The sequence below is a fragment of the Pestalotiopsis fici genome (genome assembly GCF_000516985.1).
Source record: "Pestalotiopsis fici W106-1 unplaced genomic scaffold PFICI_Scf_3, whole genome shotgun sequence".
Lineage (NCBI taxonomy): Eukaryota > Fungi > Ascomycota > Sordariomycetes > Amphisphaeriales > Sporocadaceae > Pestalotiopsis > Pestalotiopsis fici.
The window spans coordinates 4,307,874-4,333,315 of NW_006917093.1; the positions used below are offsets into that span (position 1 = coordinate 4,307,874).

At 49.9% G+C, this 25,442-nt stretch overlaps 7 protein-coding genes across 7 annotated transcripts; 4 read left to right on the plus strand and 3 right to left on the minus strand.

The window, feature by feature from the left end:
• Positions 1 to 383: 383 nt before the first annotated feature.
• PFICI_05449 (uncharacterized protein) lies at positions 384 to 722 on the minus strand (the record flags this gene model as incomplete). The annotated part of the gene is made up of 1 exon (XM_007834030.1): positions 384 to 722. One exon carries the CDS (start codon positions 720 to 722, stop codon positions 384 to 386), a length of 339 nt encoding a protein of 112 aa, XP_007832221.1.
• A 1,151-nt stretch (positions 723 to 1,873) lies between these two features.
• On the plus strand, positions 1,874 to 3,159 carry PFICI_05450 (uncharacterized protein; the record flags this gene model as incomplete). The annotated part of the gene is made up of 3 exons (XM_007834031.1): positions 1,874 to 1,987; positions 2,047 to 2,220; positions 2,437 to 3,159. The coding sequence occupies 3 exons, from the start codon at positions 1,874 to 1,876 to the stop codon at positions 3,157 to 3,159; spliced, it is 1,011 nt and encodes a 336-aa protein (XP_007832222.1).
• Positions 3,160 to 4,524: 1,365 nt separating this feature from the next.
• PFICI_05451 (uncharacterized protein) lies at positions 4,525 to 5,893 on the plus strand (the record flags this gene model as incomplete). The annotated part of the gene is made up of 3 exons (XM_007834032.1): positions 4,525 to 4,950; positions 5,009 to 5,565; positions 5,668 to 5,893. The coding sequence occupies 3 exons, from the start codon at positions 4,525 to 4,527 to the stop codon at positions 5,891 to 5,893; spliced, it is 1,209 nt and encodes a 402-aa protein (XP_007832223.1).
• Positions 5,894 to 6,207: 314 nt separating this feature from the next.
• Positions 6,208 to 8,615, minus strand: PFICI_05452 (uncharacterized protein; the record flags this gene model as incomplete). Its single annotated transcript, XM_007834033.1, has 2 exons — positions 6,208 to 8,516; positions 8,576 to 8,615. 2 exons carry the CDS (start codon positions 8,613 to 8,615, stop codon positions 6,208 to 6,210), a joined length of 2,349 nt encoding a protein of 782 aa, XP_007832224.1.
• A 1,489-nt stretch (positions 8,616 to 10,104) lies between these two features.
• On the minus strand, positions 10,105 to 11,556 carry PFICI_05453 (kinetochore protein nuf-2; the record flags this gene model as incomplete). Its single annotated transcript, XM_007834034.1, has 2 exons — positions 10,105 to 10,224; positions 10,282 to 11,556. The coding sequence occupies 2 exons, from the start codon at positions 11,554 to 11,556 to the stop codon at positions 10,105 to 10,107; spliced, it is 1,395 nt and encodes a 464-aa protein (XP_007832225.1).
• Positions 11,557 to 16,878: 5,322 nt separating this feature from the next.
• PFICI_05454 (uncharacterized protein) lies at positions 16,879 to 19,335 on the plus strand (the record flags this gene model as incomplete). Its single annotated transcript, XM_007834035.1, has 1 exon — positions 16,879 to 19,335. One exon carries the CDS (start codon positions 16,879 to 16,881, stop codon positions 19,333 to 19,335), a length of 2,457 nt encoding a protein of 818 aa, XP_007832226.1.
• Positions 19,336 to 24,126: 4,791 nt separating this feature from the next.
• On the plus strand, positions 24,127 to 24,847 carry PFICI_05455 (uncharacterized protein; the record flags this gene model as incomplete). Its single annotated transcript, XM_007834036.1, has 3 exons — positions 24,127 to 24,149; positions 24,429 to 24,533; positions 24,655 to 24,847. The coding sequence occupies 3 exons, from the start codon at positions 24,127 to 24,129 to the stop codon at positions 24,845 to 24,847; spliced, it is 321 nt and encodes a 106-aa protein (XP_007832227.1).
• Positions 24,848 to 25,442: the final 595 nt, after the last annotated feature.

Genomic DNA, 25,442 nt, shown 5'->3' on the forward strand with positions numbered 1-25,442 from the left:
TTTATAAGGTGTATCGTAGTTTCCAGGGCTTATGGGGGCCTCCTCTTTTTAGACCTTTAGCTGGTAGGTGGCCAGTTGGCTAATTAGAGCCCAAGAATTCTGGCGCTCCACTGGAAGCTCCATTTATTTTATAACGTTATCTATGTTGTAGCGATAAAAACCCTTGGAAATGAATATCGTCTTATCTAGTTTAAGGTGTAGTCAAAACCGACCCACACAACTATAAACAGACTAGTCCAAGTTCACAGGCTGTATGGATTCTAGAAGCATTCGCATCTCTCCTGTTACTCCCAGTGCGCTCTTAATACTACCCTTCCTCACAAGACTGGCATGCCAATACTGAATGGTGTCATTGCCAAAAACGGGGTCAGGCGGCAAGCTGTCTAGGACTGTTTGCCTTTTCCTTGGCCACGAGGAAAGCCGATTTCATATATAAAGGCGACTCTAATGGCAGCTTGCACCCAAAGACTCCCGAGATTCACAGCATCTTCCATGCGCCACAATGCCGGATTCCAAAAGACGTCACTTCCCAGGGCGGCCCAGCCGGCGTAGAGGTGGATGCTGTCGCACAGTAGGATGCCGCAGAGTAGAGCTTTCCACACGGTCAAGTCGTTGGTCAGACGGAGCACGACGGCCTCATTGAACGCAAACAAGACATAGGTTGCAGCTAGATAGGAATAGACGACTTGATGAGAAGCAGTATAGACGGTTGCTTCAGACATGGTCGTCAAAAATTTCTGCGGGGAGAAGAGCAAAAGTGTCGAGCCCAACAAAGCTCCACAAGGTTCAAAGTAGAGAAAGAGGAAGCGGTAGATGAATGGGACTTTGGAGGGGTCGAACGCAGCCATGGCGGCTTCTGTAATAATAACAATAGAGCTTTATGCTTGTCTAGAGTACTGAGAACTTGATTCGGGTTTGAGACTTGATTGAATGGCTGAACAAGCAGGGCAGGAGAACAGAAATGTCGAATGCATACGGAGACGGTGGGAGTCTTGACTCTGAGGTAAGCCGCTGAATTGCACCAAGGTATTCCAAGAAGTGACTTGAGCTTCACGTCGAGGTGTTGACTGCTACTAGGCTCGGATAAGATAAGGTCCCCCAAATGTAGGAGCTTGCATGTTTTGGGCTCTCACTGCCGATTGATTGAAGTGATCGCGGAATGCGGACAAGAATTGGCCGAGCGAACCCTGACTTTATTGCCAGCTATCTAGGCCGCAAATGGACTTTTGGGGGGATTTTGGGGGGTCTAGAAGGGACCTTTTTCTTTTCCCTATCTACCCACAAAAATATAAATCCAGACCCCTAAACGCAAACATTTTCAAACCACAAACTTTCGCTCATTCCCAGATTCTCTTCACGTGTAGTGAAATAATGGAATCTCCTCTCGAAAAATTTGCTTCACAGCGCCAATGACCTATGCGCGAGCTTTGTGCTTTGCGCAAGCTGCCAATTGAGCCGTTGATGTCTACTTCTTGACCTCCGCTAAAATCCGATCCAGGTCCAGTCCACCCGCCCCCCAAGGTAAGCAAGCGATCTGCCTGCTGGCTCCAGCGTTTCTCCAAAGAAAAAAGTTGGAGAAAATTCCTGGGGTTGCGGCTGGATAGCTCCCTAATTCAAACTGGCACAACACTGCTTAACAGCGGCAATGGCCGGTTCTTCGGATAACAGTACCCCGCGAATTCAGGTACGAATGGCAGGTAATGTAAGGTGTGCACATGATGCTTCCTCTGAGCATTCCCCAAGGTAAAAAGACTTTTTGGTACTCTTTTTTTTCCTACTAGAATTTCTTTGTTTTATTCCAGCTATTTGTGCATCTCGTCATCAGTCGCAAAGCATAATTCAAGTGAACTTGGCCTTTGTGTGTTTGCGCAACATGAGGGCGATTTCTTTCAAGGCGAGGAGTCTTGTACACCACGGCCAAAGGTGCGCCTTCTCTTCCTCGCCCCGGCGACTGGACAGCTATGGCTTCATCGGCCTGGGTCAAATGGTACGTTTGCCAGCACAACAACAACCGCACCGAATGCCTTACACTAACATGCTGAACAGGGCTACCAAATGGCCAAGAACCTGCAAGCCAAACTCCCACCGGACGACACGATTCGATTGTTCGACCTCAACAAGAACGCCGTCCAGGAATTGGCACAGGAGATGAAGACTTCTCAAGCAGGCGGAGCCATTGTCGAGATAGCAGAGAGCGTCAAAGATGCTGCCAAAGACTCGGTACGTCTGCCGCCGGCACAATCCACTTCTTCCTCCAATACACATCTCCACATGATGAGAACCCATAATCCTACATTCATGATCTAAGTTGGGATCGGTCCGCCGATCCTCCCATGATTAAGACTATTTTAAAGCCAATCCTCTGAAGAGAATCACCAATTCACAACTCGTTTGCATCTCTTGGTCTCAAGGCGGTCTGCTAATCAAAGCAACCAGGATACCATAATTACCTGCTTGCCGGAACCATCTCATGTCAAAGGTGTCTTTGCCGACATTCTGACACCAGATTTGCCCAAAAAGAACAACAGGATATTCATCGATAGTTCTACAATCGATCCCTCTACCTCGCGCGAAGTAGCAAAACAGGTTGCTGCCGCTGGTCAGGGCCAATTCGTAGATGCGCCCATGTCGGGAGGTGTCGTGGGCGCTCGCGCGGGCACACTGACATTTATGCTGGGGGCGCCAGATGCTCTCGTGCCAAAGATTGAGGCGATACTGCTGCGGATGGGGAAAGCCGTGCACCACTGCGGAATACAAGGCACTGGATTGAGCGCCAAGCTGGCCAACAATTACTTGCTAGCCATCAATAACATTGCAACAGCAGAGGCCATGAATTTGGGCATTAGATGGGGCTTGAAGCCCAAGACGCTGGCAAATATCATCAACGTCAGCACGGGGCGGTGTTGGCCCAGCGAAGTCAACAATCCAGTGAAAGGCGTCATCGAGACAGCACCAGCCAACCGCGATTACTCGGGTGGCTTTGGTATTGGTTTGATGAAGAAGGATCTTAAACTCGCCATTGTCGCGGCCAATGAGGCCGATGCCAAGCTCGAACTCGGCGGTCGTGCACGAGAAGTCTACGAGGAGGCCGAAAAAGCTGATAATTGCAAGGGGAAAGATTTCTCAGTCATATATAGGTTTATTGGCGGAAAGGAATAGACAGACATTGATACCTGCCCTCTTTGGGCCAATCGAAATTCATTACCCGTTGTTTCAACCCTTTCGTGGCTCTTTGTTAGCGGACTTGCTACCTTCGCCTGGATGTTCGGCTAGATACATAGATCTTTCTCAGATCAATCGGTACGAATACGCCAGCGCTAGAGAGACAGTGGCATTTGAATATCTAAGCGAGCTCACACCACTTTCGGGATTGGATCTATCCGCCAGCCTAATGGGAGCACGCCCAGAAAACACTGCTCTTCAATGCTGTGCTTGATAATACCGGCCTTGTCACCTCGGACTTTACTTTCTGAAGACGCGTTAATATTGTCTAGGAAGTACCCGCAGCCTGAACACAGATTGTAATAGTTCTGCATCTACCACATGGACGATCTCTACTAAATTTCTTAAACAGAGCCTCAGTCCCAGGTAAACGTGTAAACGTGGCAGCTTCCTTGAGTCGATCAATATCGCATGCATCATTGGGCTGACAACCACTAGAAGAAACTGCCCGTCCCAGTTGGCAGTTGGTTCGGTTGCGCCTTTTGACACTAGCGACGAACAACACCAGGATGATACCGCATAGGGCAAAATCTCGGTTTCCCTTTTAGGAAACCTTTTCGCTGTTAAGGTCGGCCAAGATTAGTGGAGTATCGGTTGGTCTGGCGAGCCGGGAAGGTTGCCCGTTATTCGGGGGGGAGGCGAGGGGAGCAAAGGCTCCAGAATAAAAAGAGATTTCTAGAACTATTACAGCACACCATAAAGATCGCTTACGCTTTCCTTGCCCAACGAACCATGAGCCAGCCCTATTGTCTCGATATTTCTTCTGGGTCCTCCCATTGTATGATACTAGGTAGGATGCAGTCAGCCGAGGAGCGTGGACCGAACACTAGTGTTCGGTTACGAGAGATGCCGGAATGGAAATGGCCATCAGAAAAAGATGCGATAGATAAAATGGAGACCACCATCCATCACCCTTGCGCGCGCGTGAAACGTCTGACCAGCGAAACATGTCTTCTCCCATTCTGTTCATTTGATGTTCTTCCAAAGCTTTTAATTGCCGTAACGACTTGATATACTGTGTTCTTCACGGTCGCTGTGTCGCAGCCACTGAAATCACGATTATTTTTTTCTTCTGCTCTTTTCTTTCTCGCTCACAGACTTGAGGGGGATTCTTTACAAACTTTGGACTTTACGGGACCGAAGCCGCCACAAGCATTCACTAGAATTGCCTCCTTGATCAGTCTTGCAGACTACGCCGACGAACTTGAAGAAGAAACAGGAGGCAAATAAACAAGAGTTCATCTAGATGGTCGCACAACAACTATAGAGGGAAGGACTACCGAAAACACAGAGATTCAAACAATGTCGACAAACGGGACGCAACATTTCAGCACCAAGAACTGCAAGGAGCCGGGTCCTTACTGTCCAGTCGAGGCTACAGTGTTGGGCTATTATCCCAACCTCGGCGCGAATGCCTTTCTCGTCGCCGGATTTGCAACCTGCCTCCTGGTGTTGCTGATTACGGGAATCCGGAAGAAAACCTGGGGTTATTCTGCGGCTCTGGTGGCAGGATGTATACTTGAGGTAGCTGGTATGTATAACTTGAAATACGATACACACTTGAGAGCAAAACATCAGGATATCATGACGTTTGGATCTATATGCTCGACGACAAGTTCAACAGAAAAGACAAATGCTGACCCAGGGAAATTCTTCCACATTGTAGGCTACATTGGTCGCATCCAGATGCACGCCAACCCCTTTAGCAAAGACGCATTCCAGCTGCAGGTATTTGGGCTCCTCATGTACCCTGGGGTAGAGCAAAGACTAACACCTGTTTCAAAAGATATCGGCCATAGTGCTCGCGCCAACACTCCTCTGCATCTCCATCTACCTGACGCTCAAGCACGCGGTCCTGTCGCTCTCGCCGGGCCTCTCGCGCGTCCGCCCGCGCCTCTACCCCCTCATCTTTGTGCCCGCCGACGTCTCGTGCCTGATTCTCCAGGCCATCGGCGGCGGCCTGGCCGCCTCGGCCGGCTCCTCGGGCGAGAACGCCGACCTGCTGCTCGCCGGCGACCGCGTCATCATCGTCGGCATCGCCCTCCAGGTCGCCGTGCTCCTCGGCTTCGGCACCATGGCCACCGACTACCTGGTTCGGGTGCGCCGTGTCCTCGTCCGATCTGCTGCTGCTGCCGCCTCGGGTAATGACGACAACGACAATGTGCTGGCGCCCGGGGCCCGCGCCCTGTGGGTAGACAAAAAGGCCCGCATGTTCTTTTTTGCCGTCCTCGGCGCCTATTTCGGTATCCTGATTCGGTGCATCTATCGTATCGCCGAGATGAGCGGTGGATGGGGCAGCACGATTATGCGCGACCAGCCCAGTTTCATTGTGCTCGAGGGCTTGTAAGTAGTTCCCTGTTATCGTCTGTTGCCCTGGGCAGGATGAGGCCGATTGAAAAAAAAAAATTGAGAAAATCCAAACGTTGCTAACCTTTGTTCACACAGTATGGTCCTCATCCCTGTGGCTCTGTTGACAGCCTTCCCGCCCGGGTTCCTGTTCCCCGCCATGGCTGAGAGGGAAGCCCAGCGGTTCAGGAAGAAGGGGAAGAAGAGCGACGAGAAGAGTGCGGCTGAGGGCAACACAGTCGAGACTGGTGTCAAGCCTGGCGACGAAACTTCTGACGGGGCTGAAGTAGCACCTGTGAAAGCCGAAAAACCCCTACAGGTATAGAAATTGAGCATTGGTGTAAGCTCGAATTATGGAAAGAAGAATGATACCCGGCATATAGACGCAGCGTTGGATATCTTTTGTCCAGATTTTAGACTCATTGACTTGATAAATGACCACTCGTTGTTTTCTAGCTTTGGCTGGTCTCTCATGTTTCTCCTCGTGCGGCTCGTATTTATTCAACCAAGCAACATTCAAGACATCATTTGTGAGAGCTTGTCACATGTAGTGCGAAAAGTCTGTCAGACTATGGCATCACAAACGAGAAAATCGTAATGTTTTCTGGTACAATGACCGTGCAAATATTATTAATAATGCTATTCATTTTTGACAAGTCGGGCGGATTCATCCCCTGTCTGCTCATTGTCGTCACTCTCGTCTTCATCTTCTTCCTCTTCTTCGTCGTCGTCCTCATCATCGTCTTCTTCCTCTTCGGATTCCTCCTCCTCACTTTCTTCTTCTGATTCTTCTCCATCGTCATCTTCTCCATCGTCATCTTCTCCAGACTCGGCTAGCCAGTCGTCTAGTGTTTTTGCACCAGTGCCCTCGCTGACGCCGTTACTCTTTCCGGAAAAGGTACTCTTGGGCGCCTCATCAAGCTGCTGTGAGGCCGGTGTCACTCTCTTGCCTTCGCCATATTCATTGGGAACTCCGTCTTGGGCTCGCAAGGCCGGGTCGGGTTCTCTGCCTTCCGGAACCCAATCAGGTAGGTTTTCGTAGCCACGGATTCCGTGAATGCTGCCACCGCCGGCCAATACGAGTGCAGATGACCCTAGCAAGTAACCTTTCCTTGTTTCTGATGGACTCGCCGCTTGAGGGGCAGGTTTCGGCGCCAAAAGCATGAGAGTTGCGAGTTGTGGGACTTCGAGAAGTGCCTTGTAAAGACGCGCTCGGTCGCGTAGGTCGTACGAGGTATCATAACGGACCAAGTGAAGAACATACTCCCAGAGGCGAACTATCACATGATCTTCCGAGGCAGGGGCTGGTTCTTCGCCTTCCTCAGGCTTCTTGGCCTCAGTCTCGCGGTTGATATGGTGCAGATAGACTTTGGCAGCCAAGAGTACAATCTGTCGCTTTGCAACCTCGGCTTCGTTGGTAAAGTCTCTCAACAAAATCCGAACAACGTCCGCAGCAATATTGTCGTCGCCATTAATACCGGCAAACTCGCCAACAAGCCAAATAATTGTGGCTCGTGCATGTGGATCTGAAGCCGAATCGAGATTCTTAGCTAGCCTTGTGACGGTACCCGTATGGGCCTCGGGGTCTTGCTGAATCAGGTGACGAATCACTGTGAGCGATTCGGCTGCGAGTGTTCCATCAAGACTAGTAATCTGACTGAGCAGTAGTCGTAGACATCTGGCTGATGTGCTGGGATCCGTTTGCGCGCAACGTCCAATCGCCCTTACAGCGTCACGCACGAGTGCCTTGTTTGTGCCTCTGGAGAAGTGCTCAAGCTCGCTCAGGATCAAGCTCTTGGTGTGATTAGGACTATGCGGAAAGATGAGGGCGAGGATTTCGAGTTTCAGCTCCCACACGGGGGCTGGGTCAGAAGCACGAACAAGAAAGTGTGAAGCGTACTTGACAAAGGAGCTCGGATGAGTCAAGCATACTGATACAATGTTGTACAAGGCAATTTGCTCGATATCCTGTGCGGATCGTAATAAGGCCACAAGGGGACCCACAGTTGACTTGACATACTCTGCAGTACCAATGCTGGCATAACACCGAGCCACTGCTATCACGACACCAGAGTTGCGACTTTGGAGCAAGGGCTTGATCGAATTGAGCAGTAAAAGTAGATCGGGATCAAGCACCAGAACCTGTTCCCCATTTTCGGCGGACTCCGACGGGTTCTCTCCGTAGAAATCTTGCAAGTCGGCCGATTTATCTTTCGTCTTGGAAGCACGTGTCCTTCTGGGAAAGCACTTGCGCGCATAGATAGTCATGAGACGTAGTGTAGCAAGCTGGCTCCATTCATCCATGTCGACAATCTTCTTGACCAAGCTACGATAATGTTTATGAATGAGGTCCAGCCGCTCAGGGCAAATTTCCAGAAAGGCCGTCACCGCGGCGCCAGCAACAAAGTACTGTTTGTCACCCAGTAGCGTAGCGAGATAATCTATCAGCTGTGGTAGTGTGTTCGGTTCTAGGCGATAACATTTCGGAATAGCAAGTGCAGCTGCCTTGCGTACGTGGGGTGACATGTCGCCCGCGCCTTTCTTGATTGCCAGGGAGACGATCTGGCTAATGACTGGTACCCGAATGCCGCTCATGGTTCGGAGTGCCAGGGCGCGTACTTGAGGATTCGTGTCGGACAAGGACTTTTGTATGGTGTTGATGGACAGCAGAGCCAGATCTGGTTCCTGCTCGGCATGGTGTATGAGGTATATGTAGACCAGCTTCTTGATCTCGAGGTTGGGGGAGGCCACATTCTTGACGACGGAGGAGAAGAAGGGCAGAGTGCGCTGCTGGCGGTACATCATCGAGATAACACGGCGCAAACCATCCAGAACTTCACGTTCATTACGGCTGTCGACGAGCTTCTTGAGCTGGGCTATAGGGAGCGACTTGGTTGTAACCCTCGTGCTGCGAGCAGCTTGGGCTGCGTCGAGGGTGAGCTCTCGCGCTTGGGACTTGGTTAGTAGCCGCCGTAAAATCGAAGGCGCGGGCCAGAGGGATCCTTACCATTCTCCAAGAGAGTAGATATCCGCGATATCGACTCCATGTTGACTGCCAGGCTGCGCAGGGAGCGCGCAAGAGTTGAAGTAAGAGGACTGCCTAGGTAGGGTGGTAGGGTGAGGCGTGACGTCGGTGAGGCAGGCCTATTAGCACAGCAATGGATTGCGAGCTTTGGCAGGGCAATTCCCTCCAGGGCTGCTACAGGCTGCTGGGGGGGACTGGCGGGGCGGGCCGTTTTCATTGAACGTCCCTGAAGGTAAGTCATGTGTAGGCGCGCTGTGATTTGTCAACACTCGCCTACCTAGCCGTCTTCATATATTCATTTCTTGGTCTCATGAGGACATCCGAGGCATATCCTACCAAAAAAAAAAAAACTTGTTCAAACGGGACATATTACTAAAAGCCAGATCGAAGGATTGGAAGGTATGTAATTCTCGTATTGTTTCAGTTTCTCACCGCCAGCTAATTCCATCCGACGCTCTCGTTATCAGAAAAGACAAAGCAACACTCAAATGTCTCCCATGCCGCTGCTGCTTTCGCCAACATTACCAGCTGAAATTCTCACCTATATATTAAATTATCACGTCTACCCAACCACTCTCATTGTCTGTTCAACACGATCGGAATTCTTAAGTGCACTCCAAAACGACACAAAAGAGCAAAACAGCCTCTACGTAAACAAGCCGCAGGATGCCTCTTTCCAATCTCTGGCCCAGCAAACGCAAGAGCCTCAGCCGAGACAACTGGGCGAACAAACTGACGCCCAGCAGCACCCCCTCCTCTCCCAGACGCTCTCCCAGTTAGCAATATCTCGCCACATCCGGACAGTCTATATACCCACCCTCACCCATCTGCGCGCTTATATGTCATTATTTGTACCCGAAAACTCCAGGGTCACCACACCACCTGCCAGTTTCGTACCTGAAGATAGGAAGCAACCAACTCTCATCGTGTACGGAGTAATAGAGATGCACCGAGACACTAGTGAATGGAGTGCTCAAGGCCTAGAAAACACCATGGCCGTCCTCGTTGAAGCAGCAACTCGACTCGGTTGGGGTCTGGTGGTCATAGAACCGCATGCAAAGCCTCTATCAGCGCATGAGTATACTGATTATGAAGGGGATGCAATGGAGCAGGCAGATGGCCTTCAACAACTCCTGCAGGAAAGATTACCCATACTGAGTGGAAGTGCGAGGAGGGGTGGCCTAGACCTAGATGAGGGAGGTTGGTCAAGCAGGTCAGTCGAAGTTGGAAGAGTGATGAGCCGCTGGTTCACTTTCCAGCGAGGAATTTGGGACATCGATGACCACGTAGATATAGAAGATGCAAAATAGCAACATTGACTGGCCCAGTTCTGCTCTTTCTTTCCAGTCATGGGCTTTCTCCTATCATAATATTTGAATGAAATAAGCATCATGCATTGTGGTAAGGGCTATATTGAAATAATTATAGCAGAGAGCAAATGTTTCTAAACGCCAGCCGTGGTATCATTGTCATCAAGTCATTAATCATACAAGCAGAGACAAGGAAAACACTCAGGCTGAGATAGCCTGATCCATCTCTGTGATGTACAGCTTGATGTGGGCCTCCATCTTCAGATACTCGTCTTGGGCAGCGCGTACTTCATTTTCGACATTCTCCTTCAAGTCCAACATCTGTCGAAATGGTCAGTTACCTGGAAGTTTCAATGGCATGGGTTTCTTGGAGCTCACCTTTTTCTCAGTCTGCTCGATTCGAACACGCCGCCTCTCAATCTCTGTGCCTTTTGTGGCCCGCTCTTCTGTAAGATTCTTGTGCAAATCGCGTAATTCCTCCATCTTTGCTTTAGCTTCTTGAGCCTTCTCTCTGCTTTGATCTCGGAGCTTTTCAGTACGTTCGCTCCATTTTGCCAGCTGTCTCTCGAGGAGATGCTGTTGGCGCTCAATGTCTTTGGCGTTTTTCCCCCGATCCGTGAGGGTATCCCGTTGCCTGGCGTTCCTCTTGTTCTCCTCCTCTTCCTTTGCCAATTCGTCGGCAATCTCGTCCAATGTCTTGATGCAGGAAGCGACATCTGCTGCCACAACTGTGAATGAGTCCGTGGAAGTTTGCAGTGCTCTCGCTCGCCTCTCGAGTGACTCAATATGTTGCTTGTCCGCGTGCAACGTGCTGTTGAGTTCTGACAAGCTGTTTTGCAAGGCGATCGGGCTCTGAAGTGTATATGGTCTCAATTTTGCGCTTTCCTGCTTCAAATGGAGCTTCTCGGCAGTCTTCTGTTCCAATCTTTGCGCCAGCTCTCCCTTTTTCTCCTTGGCTTCTTCAAGCCTGGCGGCGACCTTTTCTTGGTTTCGTCGCAGTTCCAACAAGTTCTTCTTCAACTCTTCGTTCCTCGCGTTTTTCTCGCGGACCTGCGCCTCCATAGCTTTTCGGTTGTGCTTCATCTCGTTTAGGCGTGCCTCCATGTCCTGGTTGTCCTGGTACAGAGTCTCGATGCGCGCCTTTGTTTTCTCAGCCTTGTCGAAATGCTCGTCGATGACTTGTGTCTGACTCTCTCGGAAACGCACAAAGTTGATCAAGTAGCTGAAAATCTTGACCAGTCTCTCGCGCGATGGCTTGTATAGGTCCGTGAAGCTGAAATCGTTGATGCCGCACTCCTGCAGCAGACGGCGCAGGCTGACATAGAATCCCATCAAATTCCTAGTATCTGGTGATATCACATCAGGGTAATCCCCATAGAAATCTTGAGCTGCAGCGTGCATAGCGGGCTCGATGGTCTCGCGTGTTGCATTGAGGAGGAGCTCTGCGAACCACTCAAATATCATCTGGACCTGCACTGGATTGGGTTTTGCCAGGTCGGCCACGGTGAAGGGGATGCCAATATCGGTGATACATCCTACAATCTCTTTGTCGGGGAGGCGCATGAAGGCGTCGGCTTCCTCCTCCTTCTTGCGCTGTGTGCGCGACGATGTTTGCGACGCCGGTATTATCGACATGCGCGGGTTGAACGACATATTGGCGGTGTCTGAATGCAAGAACAGCAGGTTGGGAGCTGTGCTTCTTGGTCCAAAGTATATTTGATTGTCAATAGCGAGCTTTTCGCTTCGATTTATCGTCGGTGACGCTCGCAATGTTGGTTCTGACGCGATTTATTCTTGATGATTGGTGTGCGATGCGCGTTGCAAAAAGGTCGCCCGTCTCCCAAGGTTGTGGTAAACAATTAAGCCGGTAGAAGTTTGTTGCTCTGACAACAACCGCCAGCTGGCAAGCAACCTTGTTCAGGGACCAATACTCTAGCCTAGCGCAAGACCAATTGATGCATACTGACATACACAGTACACTCTGTACACTCTGCTCTGTAGAACACCCTAGTACGACAAATTTATGGCATTTATAAAGCATTAAACATTCCGTCTTGTTGAGCGATAGGCGAATTGGCATCACAGTTGATGCTTTCAGTCCTCTCATCAAAGATTCAAGAATCCGCTGAGCAACGGTGGAGTCGTGCCGGCCGGCACCCTTTCAAAGAGGTACACGTTATATTAATTCGCAGGGACTAGCATACATGGTAATGTAGCATATGAATTGTTGCATCTTTTTTGATGATTAGATTTCTTTCTCTGTCTTTTAGTTCTTTCTTACTTTTCGGGAAAATGAAAAGGGAAAAAAAGAAAGAAAAAAACCTTCAAACAGGATACCTGAGATCCTACTTTCGCTACATCTCCCTATGGACGATTAAATGTGGCTTGTGTCTTCAGCTCGAGACACTACTTTCTGTATTTATTCTTTTTGCAGTCTTTCTATTTCGGTCAAAGTTCGTCCACGCATCTGCCGTCGGAGACATTGTAAACACAAATGTCAAGCTTATATTAGCGACATGGTAAAAGCATTTATACTGGTTCCTGACTGGCCAATTGATGACAGTGTGTCAGCTTTTGGCAGTAATGTCTCATACTTTTCTGATATTTCCATGGGTCAAGTGCTTCGTAGAATATGATCCCCTGGCCAAGTCTTGCTCGTCATGCTGGGTTACCGTTGATTGTATTTACTGTCATTGCGCACGGAGTTGCGGCATGCTCAGAGCACGGCCAAAAGAAATACCTCTGGATTCTCTGATTGGGAAATAATGGCTGGCCGCCATGTGATTCCCGTGATTGGCGAGAGTCAATTGATACGTCAGATCTCCCAGATGGGATAGCACCGAGTCCAACTTCATCCGGGCGGACGAACACAACTGCTGGATGTAGCATTGCGGGCAATGCATCACCGGCCAAAAAAGGCCGAAGCATTTCCTACCAGATACATGCCGTCCAAGATGGGATAACCCAAGGAGATTTCCGCCGAGGGCTTGCTTGCATAGGTGCCATTGCTGCGTATACGTGTCAGCATAATAGGCATCGCTGAGCGCCAACGGATTGCTTATTATCTATTCTCAAACCCCGCATACATAGCTGCAATGCAAGGATATAGCGACAACATGTTCTCGCTGGCTCGGGTTGGGAAATTTCCATACCGCGTGTGCATGGAGTCTCCTTGAACGAACCCACGACAGGCAGCGACTCATGTATTTCCATTATGCCATGAGACTTTGGAGCTACCAGTCATAGGTGCATTCTATCTTCTTCCCTTATTGGAATCGCTGTTCCTGGAGTGCCCCAGCTATCGGCAATCCGGTCATTCCATATGACTATCAACACCGGAGCAAGCCGCTTGATTACATCGCTGTCAACTCACATGTAGTCTGGAACTCTCGAACGCCTGGACTGAGTGTTCCTTGAGTTGTGGCGCGCATACAAGAAACTGGCAAAAGACGGTAGACAGACGCACCGTAGCGGAGTTCTGCATTAGGCACATGGCTAGATACATTGTACCTCATCTCCCATCTAGATCCATTTTGTGATGCCTCGTATTCACCTGCGAATTGGCGAAACTGTGGAACATGGGAATCACTTTTGCGCGTTTGTTCAAATGATCAAGCACTAGGCTTACGTGGATAATTTATCTATTCATTAAAAATTTGGCCCCGATGGCCGAACAGCCCCTCGTGAATATAGTAGGGCCCTATACAAAATTATTAGTTGCTTGACACGTTGACAGGTGGTTGCCGCCCGGCTTGCAGGTCTGGCTCGTCTGGTTCTGGTTCGCCGGTAACGTCCCGTCACGAATGGCGTAGGCGCAGAAAAGAATCATAACCGAGTACTAACTGTAACTCTATTTCACAAGTTGTGGCGCATCGTGTTCTGAGCTTCTGAACCTGGGCAACTGGGATCAAAGCGGCAAACGATCGTCGCGCAGGGGGAGGAAATGCCTTGACTTATACCCCTGCGCCGAAGGGGGAAAAAACCACTGACGCACGCCCCTGTCCGAGAAATGGCAGCGACTTGCAAGAAATTTGGCTGCTCGGACGAAGTCCTGACAAGAACTCACTGAATAGGAGGCAGCCCGATCAATGCCGTTTCGCAAGACAACCGTGAGCAAACCACTTCCCAGGTCACAAGCTTCGTAATATCACATGACTCGGGTAAGGTGCTCAGATGGACCAAGAAGTACGCAGCAGGACCCTGAGCCCCAATAAAAGGTATCAAGATCTAGTCGACCTTTCAGTGCTACGTACTTGGGGGGATTGGGACAGCCAGTGCCCTTGACGAAGTCGGAAGCGCTACGTAACCTCGAAAGTCACGGTTGTGACGGCTAGTCACAATAAGGGCTCAAGATCCCAGCCAAGCAGACTTGAGCCGTAATCTGTACAGGACCGCATCCCCCGCCTGTAGACTTTTCGCAAGCCCGCTGGCATGGATCCTGATGATTTATAGTTCGAGGCCTTCCGTAGAATACAGCTAGGACACGGATTCTAGGTAGTCAAAAAGGACCAGCAGATGGTTTCTCTGACTCCAGCGTAATAAGAGATAGGCCACTTGTGCTTACCTGCTACTTTTTATTCTGGCTTTTCTTTGAAACAGAGATTTCAAGTCAAAAGAGGATGGAGCATATTGAGCCCTTCTCAAAATAGGGTGATGAGATGGATGCAACCTACGTAGTCCCGACAGGGGACCGTGGTGTGTTTCCAGGGGTCGTGTTCAAGCTCGTCGTGAAAAGTTGTTCGTTTTTCCAGTTTCTCGTACATTCAGCTCAGCGGATCTGGGGGATTTAGAACTGGTTTCTCCGTTTCTCTATGCTCGAACCATACGACATCACTCCAAGTCCTTTTCTGAGGCAAACATTCCATTCCCACCATGGGTGTCTAGCTGCAAACATGGTAAAAAGTCGAATGCAGACATACCACTGCCTCTGTATGTACTGAGCTGGAAGAATCGCTTCAATCTGTACACTGAGGTCCTGATAAAAAATGCAGTAGGTAGATTTGGTGGATATTTCGGGCGACTTTGTTCCATGAAACCGATTGACCCATTTGCAAAATTTCATGTGTTCGCTCCGGCCCCATAGCAAAAGAATCAAACCAACGACTATATTTCTTGCAGGTGGGTTCAGCGATTAAACTCTCGCGGGAGGTACCGGTAGCTGCGAGCGACTGTCGAGTGCGCAGATAAAATTCAATCTTCGGGTACCTTGCTTGAGGGCTGCCTCTCAGACGTCGTACATTCTAATTCAGTAGTTACTATTACCAAGAATCTTAATGTCACCATACGTCGTCAAGAAGGAGAGCGCTGTAGGTTGTTGCGCTTTTCAGTCGACAACGACGTCGACAATGATGAAGAAGGCATAGCGACGATCAATTCTTGGTGTCATCATGCCGCTAACCAAGACCCCCCCCAGCAAATAGCCCCTAGTGCAAGAAAGCCAGTTGAACCTTGCAGCCCACCTTGCACACCAAGCAGATGATCCGGCAGAAAAGACCCCCTACCTTAGCCAATGTAGAGCTAAGGCCAGGCGCCAATTGAGATAGCTTTTCCGCAGCTTGCGACGCACATCATCGCCATCTTTGGGCACCAGCGAGCTCTTGATGTTTCTTTGGGTCCATGGTAGCGCAAAAGCAACCAAGTCTGGTGGGCAGCAGGTATCGGTACCTGGGCAAAAAGCTTGCAACCAAGCTTGTACTCCATCTCGTACCGAACCTACCGCCCCCCTTCCACCATCCAGTCACATCACCACATTCCCGTAGCACGGCCGCTGACCCCAGAAACGGCGTTGGTCGAGCCCCCCCGGGGATCTTCGTCTACCAACGTGCCCAGCACGCCAGTAAGGTAGTGTAGTCACCACAGACAGGCAGGGCGGAGGAGCAAGAAAGAAGGCCAACGAGTAGCAGCAGAGAGAATCATCAAACCAGGCCCCAAAGTTCATCCAGTCAGCGCAGGGTGGAATCTGTGGCGGCTCCTTTGGAACACACTACCAGTCGACCCTTGCTTTGTGTGAGAGAACCTGAAAACCATTCAGATCAGCCATTGAAATATGTCCCTTGCCCACCAGCTACATTGACTTGCATGTCCTATTACCTATGTTACCTACGTATACATTGCGCACCACCCTACCTGCGCCTTTTCTCAACGGAGCAAGTCGTCCTTTAATTGATTGCATCTCTTGTACACTTCTTTTTCGCCTCCCTTCCCCGCGCTTGATGTGTACATACATTGGATTTATTTCAAAGGGTTCAAATCAGACTGATGTCTGACTTTCCATACCTACCTCCCTACACTACACTACTGCCACTACAGTACCTGCCCAAACTACCTGCTACTACATGGTAGCTCGACCCACCGCCACCACCAACTCGTCGTTCCAAGTTCGACTGAATTTTTGTCGCCCTGCGCTGGGTTTCGCATTTACAACGAATTCACAAGCCTAAACTGCTACTCTTTCACCAGAAAACGGATTGGCAACCCTGGCTATTGCTGCGCAGCCATCATATCAATCTGCATCGAAATCTCTAGCGACACGAGCGCTCTCCTCCTCAGCCCTATGACGGACGACCTTTAGGCTTTGAGTGCCTTCCCCTTCGATCGATCCCTGGCCGCTTACTGCTCGAGCTTGCATTAATTTCAACGCCGAAAGTTCTATCAGCGTTTACCCTTGTCGCTCATGCGAATCCGTTCCTGCCAACGACCATTGCAAAGAGACGAATCGGGGTGCCCGTCAATTATTACTTCTTGGCCACACCAACTCTCTATGCCTATCGTCTAGAGCAGGCAATTGCCAATCATTTCATTTGCGAATTCCCGCTTCACTCGAATGACGTTGCTCATCTCGCGCCCATGGATTTAGATGCAAGGACAACAACGGCAAAAACATTAATATATCACGACACGCAGCCTTGTTGAAACTTCCTACTTCTTTAGAACATTTGTCAATTCTTCTCGGATAGCTGTTTAACACATGGAAACATGGCCATTTGGCCATTCCGGCGAAAAGGGTCTCGCAAACGCTCCCCAGGGCGAGGCCGAGCCCAGGATGCATTTGATGCGCCGCAGCGGGCCATGACGGAACCTGCAACGAATACGGACCTAGACCACGCTTCGGGGTCTGATCGCGCCAAGCAAAAGCGGCAACGGGAGTCGCCTAGCAGTAAGAAACTCTCAAGGAAACCCAGGACTTACAGTTTCTCGCCCGGTCGCCGGGATTCGATTCGTTTTGCCAAAGCGAGGCAGGAATCGGTCCCACCATTACCAACAGGCCCCATCCCAGCGAGCATACAACAAAACCATTATGGAGCTGCCGGACAGGGTTCATCTGGGGCTGCGGCAAATGAAGCTGGAATCAGGGACCAAACACCCACCCTCCATCTTTCCATCTCGCAACAAAAGAGGTCGGCACAACCTCTCCCTCGCAAGAATTCCAGCAAGCGAAGAAAGCAAGACCATGACCGTGAGGCTGAGATCAGGGCTTTGAGCCAGAGTCACACTATGCCGGCCCGTCTCAATGCCGATAACTGGACGCAAGGAAAACCTGTCAAGAGAAACAGTAAGAGGCACAAATCTAGCTCCCTGATGAGGAAGTGGCATCGCCCGGATTCAGACATTTCCTTGCCCATTGCCGAGTCTTTGCACTCAGCCATGTCCGAGGACTCGGAGCACATTTCATATAGAGTATCTGCCTTCGACGCACTTGCACCTCGCCCAACCATACGATATGCCTCGAATCCTGTTTTTGGGGCACCAAGCCAACCCGGACCATTGCGATCCCAGTCAGTAAAGAGAAAACTATCTGAACGGGCTCGCATATCGGAAGCCGAACTCAAGGCACACAAGCGGGTAGACAACCTCGCAGATGACCTGGACGCATCTGACTTGCGCGAGTTGATGGAAAGAGATAAGCGGAGGAGGGAAAGGAAGCAAGAAAAAGAGCGAGAAAGAGTCGAAAGACGGCTAGCCAGAAGGGCTGAACGACAGCGTGCTGAAGAAGCAGAGGCTCGAAAGAATGGGACACCACCGCCGCAGAATTTAGAGAGAGGTGTTTTAGGTCGAGAGGCTCCTGCCGTTGAAACAGATACTACCTCGGCAGTGGTCACGTCAACCAGGAGGCGCCCTTCCGCTGAAGATGCCGAAGTCAATGACAGCTCACCAAAGTCGGAAACTGAAGATGGGAAGGGCCAACGTGCTCCGTCGCCGTTGGAGGAATTCCATCGGGAAAATAGTTTCGATGCTGGAGCAGATGAAATCCAGCGCGACCCTCTACCCGAGCAGAAGCAAACTTCGACTGAACCTGCTAAGCAAGAGTCACGCTCACCTAGCCCAGGCATCATTGGCTTCATGAGATCGAGGAAACGTCGCTCGAAATCGCCATTGCCCACGGGGTCTGAACAGCATGATGGCCGATCCGAATCCACAAGAATTGTTTCGAAATCTGAAAGCGAATCACTTGACCGGCGGCTTTCTGAGAGCAGTTCAAGTAGACCTTGGTTGTCAAGATTCAGGTGGTCGAGGAGAGGTGGTAAAGCCCGACGTACATCTGATGAACCGTCTTCATTCTCGAATACTTCTCGAGACTCCATGCCGACGGCGCAGCAAGGCTCGCAAACACCCACCTACGCACCTGTCCAACGGTCGAATTCAAAGGTTCCCAAACGCACAATGTCACGTTTCAGAGAAGATTTGCCGGAGCTGCCTTTATCGCCCCCAGACAGTCGTGTAGCGTCGCCTGAAGGTGAGGTTCAACAGCCTGAGCCTTTAGCCGCCATCACCGATGACGTTGTTATGAGATATGATACACCAGCTTCTGGACATCGCGAGACGCCAAACTCTTTGGTGCGGGATGAAGTTCAGCCATCTCCTGCTCCGCACTCCATGTCCATGGCATCGATAGATTCGGAGGGCTCATGGTTCGGAGGCCGGGTCAACCGCAAGCGGACGTCTTCTGGCGTGCGCGGTTCCATGAATAATTACCCATTACGATCAGTATCCGGGGATTCAGTGGATCAGGACGAAGACGCCACACATGATAGAGACTTCCTCAATATTGTCACGGACGAGAAACACTTGAACCGCAAGTCAACAGGCGAGGCTCTGCCAAGCAGTGATGAGGAGGACGAGATAGAGTCACCCAAATGGGGTAACGTCACGCGGACGCCAACTTTTACTCACCACCGAGAAACGATGCGCAGCCGGGAAGGTCTCCTGCTGCACTCTTTTGAGGACGATGAGAAGGAATACGAAAGCGAAAAGGGCAGCGAAGAAGTGTCCTCTTTTGGTGCAGAATCCCCTGTCAATTTGCAGAGCGCAACAAGCGTCAAGGTTGCAAAGGGACACGGCCGTAACTATAGTGCCGGAAGCGCCAAGCTTCTTGACATTTCTCCTCGAGTTTCTTCGGACATCCGCAGAAGTCTCGAACCGGTTACGCAATAAGCAAACAAGGTATGTGTTGATGAAATATGCGCTGACTTGCTCAACAGGAATAGCGATGATAGAGGTGTATGACTGCGGCTCGACACTGTCGATTCTTGACATCAAGAACAGAGAAAAAAAAAAGACCAAAAGGACCTATAGCACATGGTCCACCCAACACTCATTCATCTTTCATTTTGTTTCTCCTGGATCGTCACCGACCTTTATTCACTCGTTTCGAATTTCCTTTTTCTATCCACCACACCCAGAAAAGAAAAAAAAAAACGGAAAAATCTCTGGACGGCATCATCCGAATCTATCATCGTTGTTCTCTGTTACGCTCTGTTCTATTTCATCCGCACACCTTGCTACTGTTTCGAGGCTTTTTTGACGTCACTTGCCGGCTATTTAATAGTTGGCTTAACGTATTGCAATGCGTGTTCGCCTATAGAATGCACTGCAAGAAAGTCCGTCAAGTCCCTTACCGCCAACATGCGGATACCTTGTCGCAACGGATGCTGGATCACTCTGACCAACATTCATTGCAATCTTTGATCTATTCACCCGCCATCCCTCTAGATACCGAGACAGGATCTCAGCCATTGGAGTCGATCTCCTGCAACTATATCCGGCGTATTTCATTTCGCTTCCAGAGACCTAGGACGTCATCATATATGTGTTGCTATTTGGCAACGATGGACAGAGAAATCAATGGATAAACCTGATGAGTATGGGTCCTCCGGGCCCATGATCTGGGTAGTCTCAATATTCTGTTCATGCAGAGCATGAAAAGGCATGGCACAAGCGCGTGATGTTTTGGGCGTCTTTCGTTCCTATGATGTAGCACTTTGCGCAGTGCAACGATTCTGGGTTACTACCCAACTGATTTATATTGGCGAGACGCGAGACCAGGAGCTTGATACCCCAAAGAAGATAGGCGCTCCTGGCAGGCGTCCATGGAGCACACATAGTTGTGTGCAAAAACGGAAATAAAACGTTGTTTGATGTTTCGAAATTTCACTTATGATGACCACCACTGTTGTTGTCTGGCACTTCACGACACCATGATTCATTCGTACATGTCCATGATGCAAACGCGAACTCTCCAAAGCTCATGGCGTTAATCATGCACTTCTGCGCTTACAATCGACGTGACTCGCACGTGGTGGCTTGGTCCATCCAGCCTGGGTACGAGTCAAATCCGACAAGCTCAAGCTCTTGAACCCGGCTTCTCTGACCGTTGGAAAGTCTAAAGGTTGCAAGTACCGGTACCTCCTCCTCATCTTAGCGTTGGCGGTGAGCTGCCACCACCGCATTGTCAATAGCAATAGCGCAAAAACATCGTCGAGCATGTGGACAATATCGAAATTCTGACCGCCGCCCTCATCTTACGTATGCCTTGTTAATTGTTCGCGAGGCGGCCGGTGCTCTGCTTTGATCAGGCTTTAGCTTTACAATCCTCACAGACTCACGTGAGATTGATATTCGCGGTGCTGAGCATGGCAACCTTACGTCCTCTCCAATCGCAAAGCACCGGCGATGATGAGCAGTTCGTCTAGGTTGGCGCCATGAACCCCCAAACACTTCCAGCATCGCTTCCCCTAGTGGAAGGCCCCGACGATAGTGGTAGAGCTGGCTTGATGGCATTAGGGCCCTCGCCTAGCAATCTCCAAGCGCATGAATGTCCGGTCTGAAGCGGAAACTAGAGTGACAGTGACCAGGACCGGTGGAAGTCTGCCATCCGATGACTTGGCACCTAAAGTATAGTCTGAACACTTGCGGGAAGATAATCATTGCTAGTCGATAGGGAGTCTTGTAGTTTAGGGGTAATAGCCAAACTTGTGGCTATACATTCCAGAAACAGTGATTCGCATACACAAGCACGCATCTTTGTCAAAATGCAGCGCTTCTGAGTTTCTCGATGATGGACTCGGAACCATCAAAGTGCTACAGAACCAAACATTCTTCTTTGTGCATGACTCTTCGTGATCCCGGCAGCAATCCTTATCACCCTTTTACTAAACACAGGTCGACTTACACCAAAGCACGCACGAGTCAAAAGATGAGATGTTGACATCCTAGTCATGGAACCGCTTCTATCTCCCAAGCAAGGCAGATGTACCATAGAGCGAACCAGTATAGTTCTCACCCGAATTATAAGTTCTAATGCAAAAATGCAGGTACTACGGAAACATGTAGTGGACGGCGTACAACACTTACTTGTCAGGTTGCGGACGCCCTGCATTAGCAACCCCATGGTGATGTAGAGCGTATAGCAAGACTTGAATAACCTACGGATGGTGCCCTCCATTGTTATACCTGAATATGTGGATTTGAATTAGTCGCACGATGGTTGAAGGATACATCCTGTTGTCTCTATCACGAATCGACACACATGCCTCCTGCCCAAGGAGAAAGTGACTTGTTGCAGTACACATTGTAAACATGATAATCGCTTCTCTATCAAACGTATAATCCGGAAATGGTAAATGGATTCAATCCACTTATAGGAGCAATCCATGTATCATTTTGAGTAGACTGCTCCTGCTCGGCCAAGTCTAGAGAGAGATATAGGTTGACACCAGAGCCACGACGCCTGTATCCTGAATCCAGTTCGTCATCTGAGTCAAGAAATCAGTCTCCCCTAAAGAACATGACATTCTTCTCCTACAATTCTGTTCCCTTCGCCTAGTGCCAGTTGCTCGTCTCGTTACCATATGTTTGATTTGACTACAGGCCTCCACCAGTGGGTGTTCGGCTCCAAGAAAACTATTCGACGTTGCATGGCAGCTCATGGTGTTTCTGATGGCAAGAACCCACGGATGATAATCTGGTAGGGGCAAGTTTGGAATTTCTCCCGACCAACTAGGCTTTCAAAAGAATTGCGCAACGGCATCAATATACTGCTTGTATCAACAGCACAGTCTCTACCTCGAGGTGGGCGGGTAGAACCGTGCAGTTTCTAATATTTTCAAAAGACAGAGACCCTCCCAACAGCCTCTCTGTGAGCTTGTCCTGGGAGCTGGTGAATGCGGACGCATTCGTGGTTCCAGCGAGGCGTTCTCGATGCCGAATTACAGAAGACCCATTCACAACATGCCGGCCTACCTACTTCTGAATTTGCAGCGTCAATGACTTGTCCATACATGTAGCCAGCCTTCGGTCGGAGGTGCGCTGTTTAGGGTTTTGCAAGATCTTATGATTCTATACCCATGATGTGAAATGATACTGCTGATGCTGCGTGCAACTTCGTTTGCCAACACAAAGGTTTGCCTGTTCTTTCGATTTCAAATGCCCCAATGTACGCTCTTGATTAAGATTAACGAAGCCACAGGTCAGTGTTTCCTGGCAAATTTTGAGGCAATTGGAACACAATCGCGCGAACAAACTGATGGAATCTTTATGAGAGAAAGGTGATCAGCCAAATTGCGACACTGCAGAGTTTGATCGTTGTACAGGAATATTGGAATATGTCGTGACACCCGTTTATTATTATTAGCAGCAGCAGTATGGCTCTTAATGATTCCAAATCTTCACCATCATGCGGCGGGCTGGAGTTTCAATTTGTCGTTATTATGGAAGAAGATGGATGAAAATACGGCCAACGTCTGGCTTATTACACTATCTCGACATACATGTCGCTTACTGAGTTTGATGGGGCCGGGAATGACCTGAAGATGATTCCTCATCATGGCGACCCAACCTCGGAGTGACCCACCGATATCTAATCGGAGCATCGGGAACTACCTACAGGCAAACACCAGGCTTACCTAAGGCAACTTGATCTGTCAGCGCTTGGTGCGCACATTGCAGCGTGCACAGCAGCAGGGTATTCTCGGATAGGACTCTGCCTGGGGCAAGCCGGAGAATTCTCAGAGAGCTTGCAAAGAAAGATCTGGTTGGACAGCCTTTGATGCACAGGCACAGCAGCAAGCAGCAATCGCGTCATTCATCAGAGCAATGACAGGGCCAGTGAAGGGCCCCCCGGGGCCAAGTGCACTGACAAATCCCGGGGGAACTTTGTTAGTTTACATCATTCCCGCAGCCTGCCCGCACCTGTCCGTCCCTAAAGTAGCTTCAAGCATGCATTAGCTATCATGCGCATGGAAGGACGCATTGTCAGTCTCACAGCCCGTCAATCAATCAGTGAGTGATCCAAACAACTCATTAGATCGGACAAGCCTAGGACCAGATTCGGTGAATGAGATTTTGCATTGCCTGTGGCATAATAATAGAACATTTTCTCGGTGATTCCATCCAATGATACAATGGATTGCCTCGCTTTTTGCCTTTGAAGATCTGCCTTGTCTTATGTACAGAATTTCAAATTGTCATAATGTCTTGCTTGTCGTCTTTGTTCTTGGTCAGGCCAGGCAGGGCGCGCGGGCGTAGGTGTTATTACTCACGTAACTAGCAGCGGTTGATCGGACTGGAGGATAGCCCGTAACCCCCCATTACCAATCCACCTTGCTGAGTGAAATGCCCCATAGGAAAAGTGAGAGAAAAAAAAAATAATGCCCCTCCACTGGCTGCTGCTGGTGAAGCCGCTCCCGTTTTTCTACTGGACCGACAGAGACCGACCAACTTGCTTTGGAAAACTGAACTGCAGCCAGCCCGATAACCACGCCGAACTTGTGTGATTGAACATCTCTTTAAAACCCACCTTCCCCTCAACACCAAACGCCGACTTCTTTTTTCCACATGTCAGCATCAACACTCTTGCGCAGAACTATTCAGTCTTCTCTTAGACAACCAGCATTCCGCCCTTCGCAACTCTCCAAGCTTCGTCAATTCCACACAACATCGCCCAAGATGACTGTCCACAACATCGAAACGTATGTCGCGCGCCTCTATCCGTCTCTCTTGTCTGCCTCAACTCTACTGCCATCAAACTCCCATTCCTTTGCTCTCCCTCTCCCTTGCCTTTCCCCGTCTCGCTTGCATGCAGGAAAGGACTGCGCCGTGAGCGGGAGCGAGTGAGATAGCTACCCCACCCTCTTGACCTCGGATGTGTGCGCATTGTACAGCACAACGTCATACCCCGTCATATTATCATATCCTCAAAAGAATGCCGCTGTGAAACATACTGCTAACACTCGATGCCTCTTTTGTAGTGTTGATGCCTGGAAGCAGGCTCTCAAGGACAACAAGGTCGTCATGCTCGACTGCTTCGCTACTTGGTGCGGTCCCTGCAAGGCTATCGCCCCCATCCTGGCCAAGTGAGTACATTTCAAGCACAGCCTTCCTCGCCTTGAACTGGCCGATCCAGACCTTGAGTCGATCGAGCCCTGCTGGGGCATAACCACTTAGGAATAATGACTGACGTTGCTTAATCTCCAGCCACTCCAACGACGAGAAGTACAAGGATGTCTTCTTCGCCAAGATCGACGTCGATGACCTCCCCGAGCTGAGCCAGGAACTCGGCATCCGCGCCATGCCCACCTTCATGCTCTTCAAGGATGGCGAGAAGGCTGATGAGCTGGTCGGTGCCAACCCCAACGCTCTTGTCACCCTCCTCGACAAGGGCCTGTAAACGAGAAAAGAGCTCCCTCTTTTCCCTATAAATCCACGTCTTCCGGCAATGCATCGAACTTTCCGCAAGAAAGAAGTACGCCGAGTTTCGAGCATGAGAAAATGGACAGATGCGCCTGCAGAATAATTCCGCAATGATACCCAATATATCGGTATTGCAGTCAGACAGTCCGTGTCACGACACGGGCCGTTGCGCGCGTTGGGTAGCATAGAGAAGCAAAGTAGATGATTAATCGAGATCTGCATTGTTAATTTCAAACATTCCGGAGCTTCGCCAATGCCATGGCCCAAGTTTTCCACAGGTTCCTACATATTGTGAAGTAACTATATCCGTTCTCTCATGATGGCAACCATCCGCTCTATCCTCGATAGCCGCGAGCACCAAACAAGTATTCTGTAGACGACCTGTCAATTCTGTGATGAATGAAACATGGCTTGTCGTGTTTAGCGAAGGTCGTGAGCTTATTCCTGGTCAACCCTCCAGTCATCAGATACATAGTAAACGTCACGGCCTGTGACGGAAAGGGGCATTTCAAAATACAGTCTAGACGATTCTTATTAAACCATTAAAAGGGCCTAGAAAGAGAGATCACCAA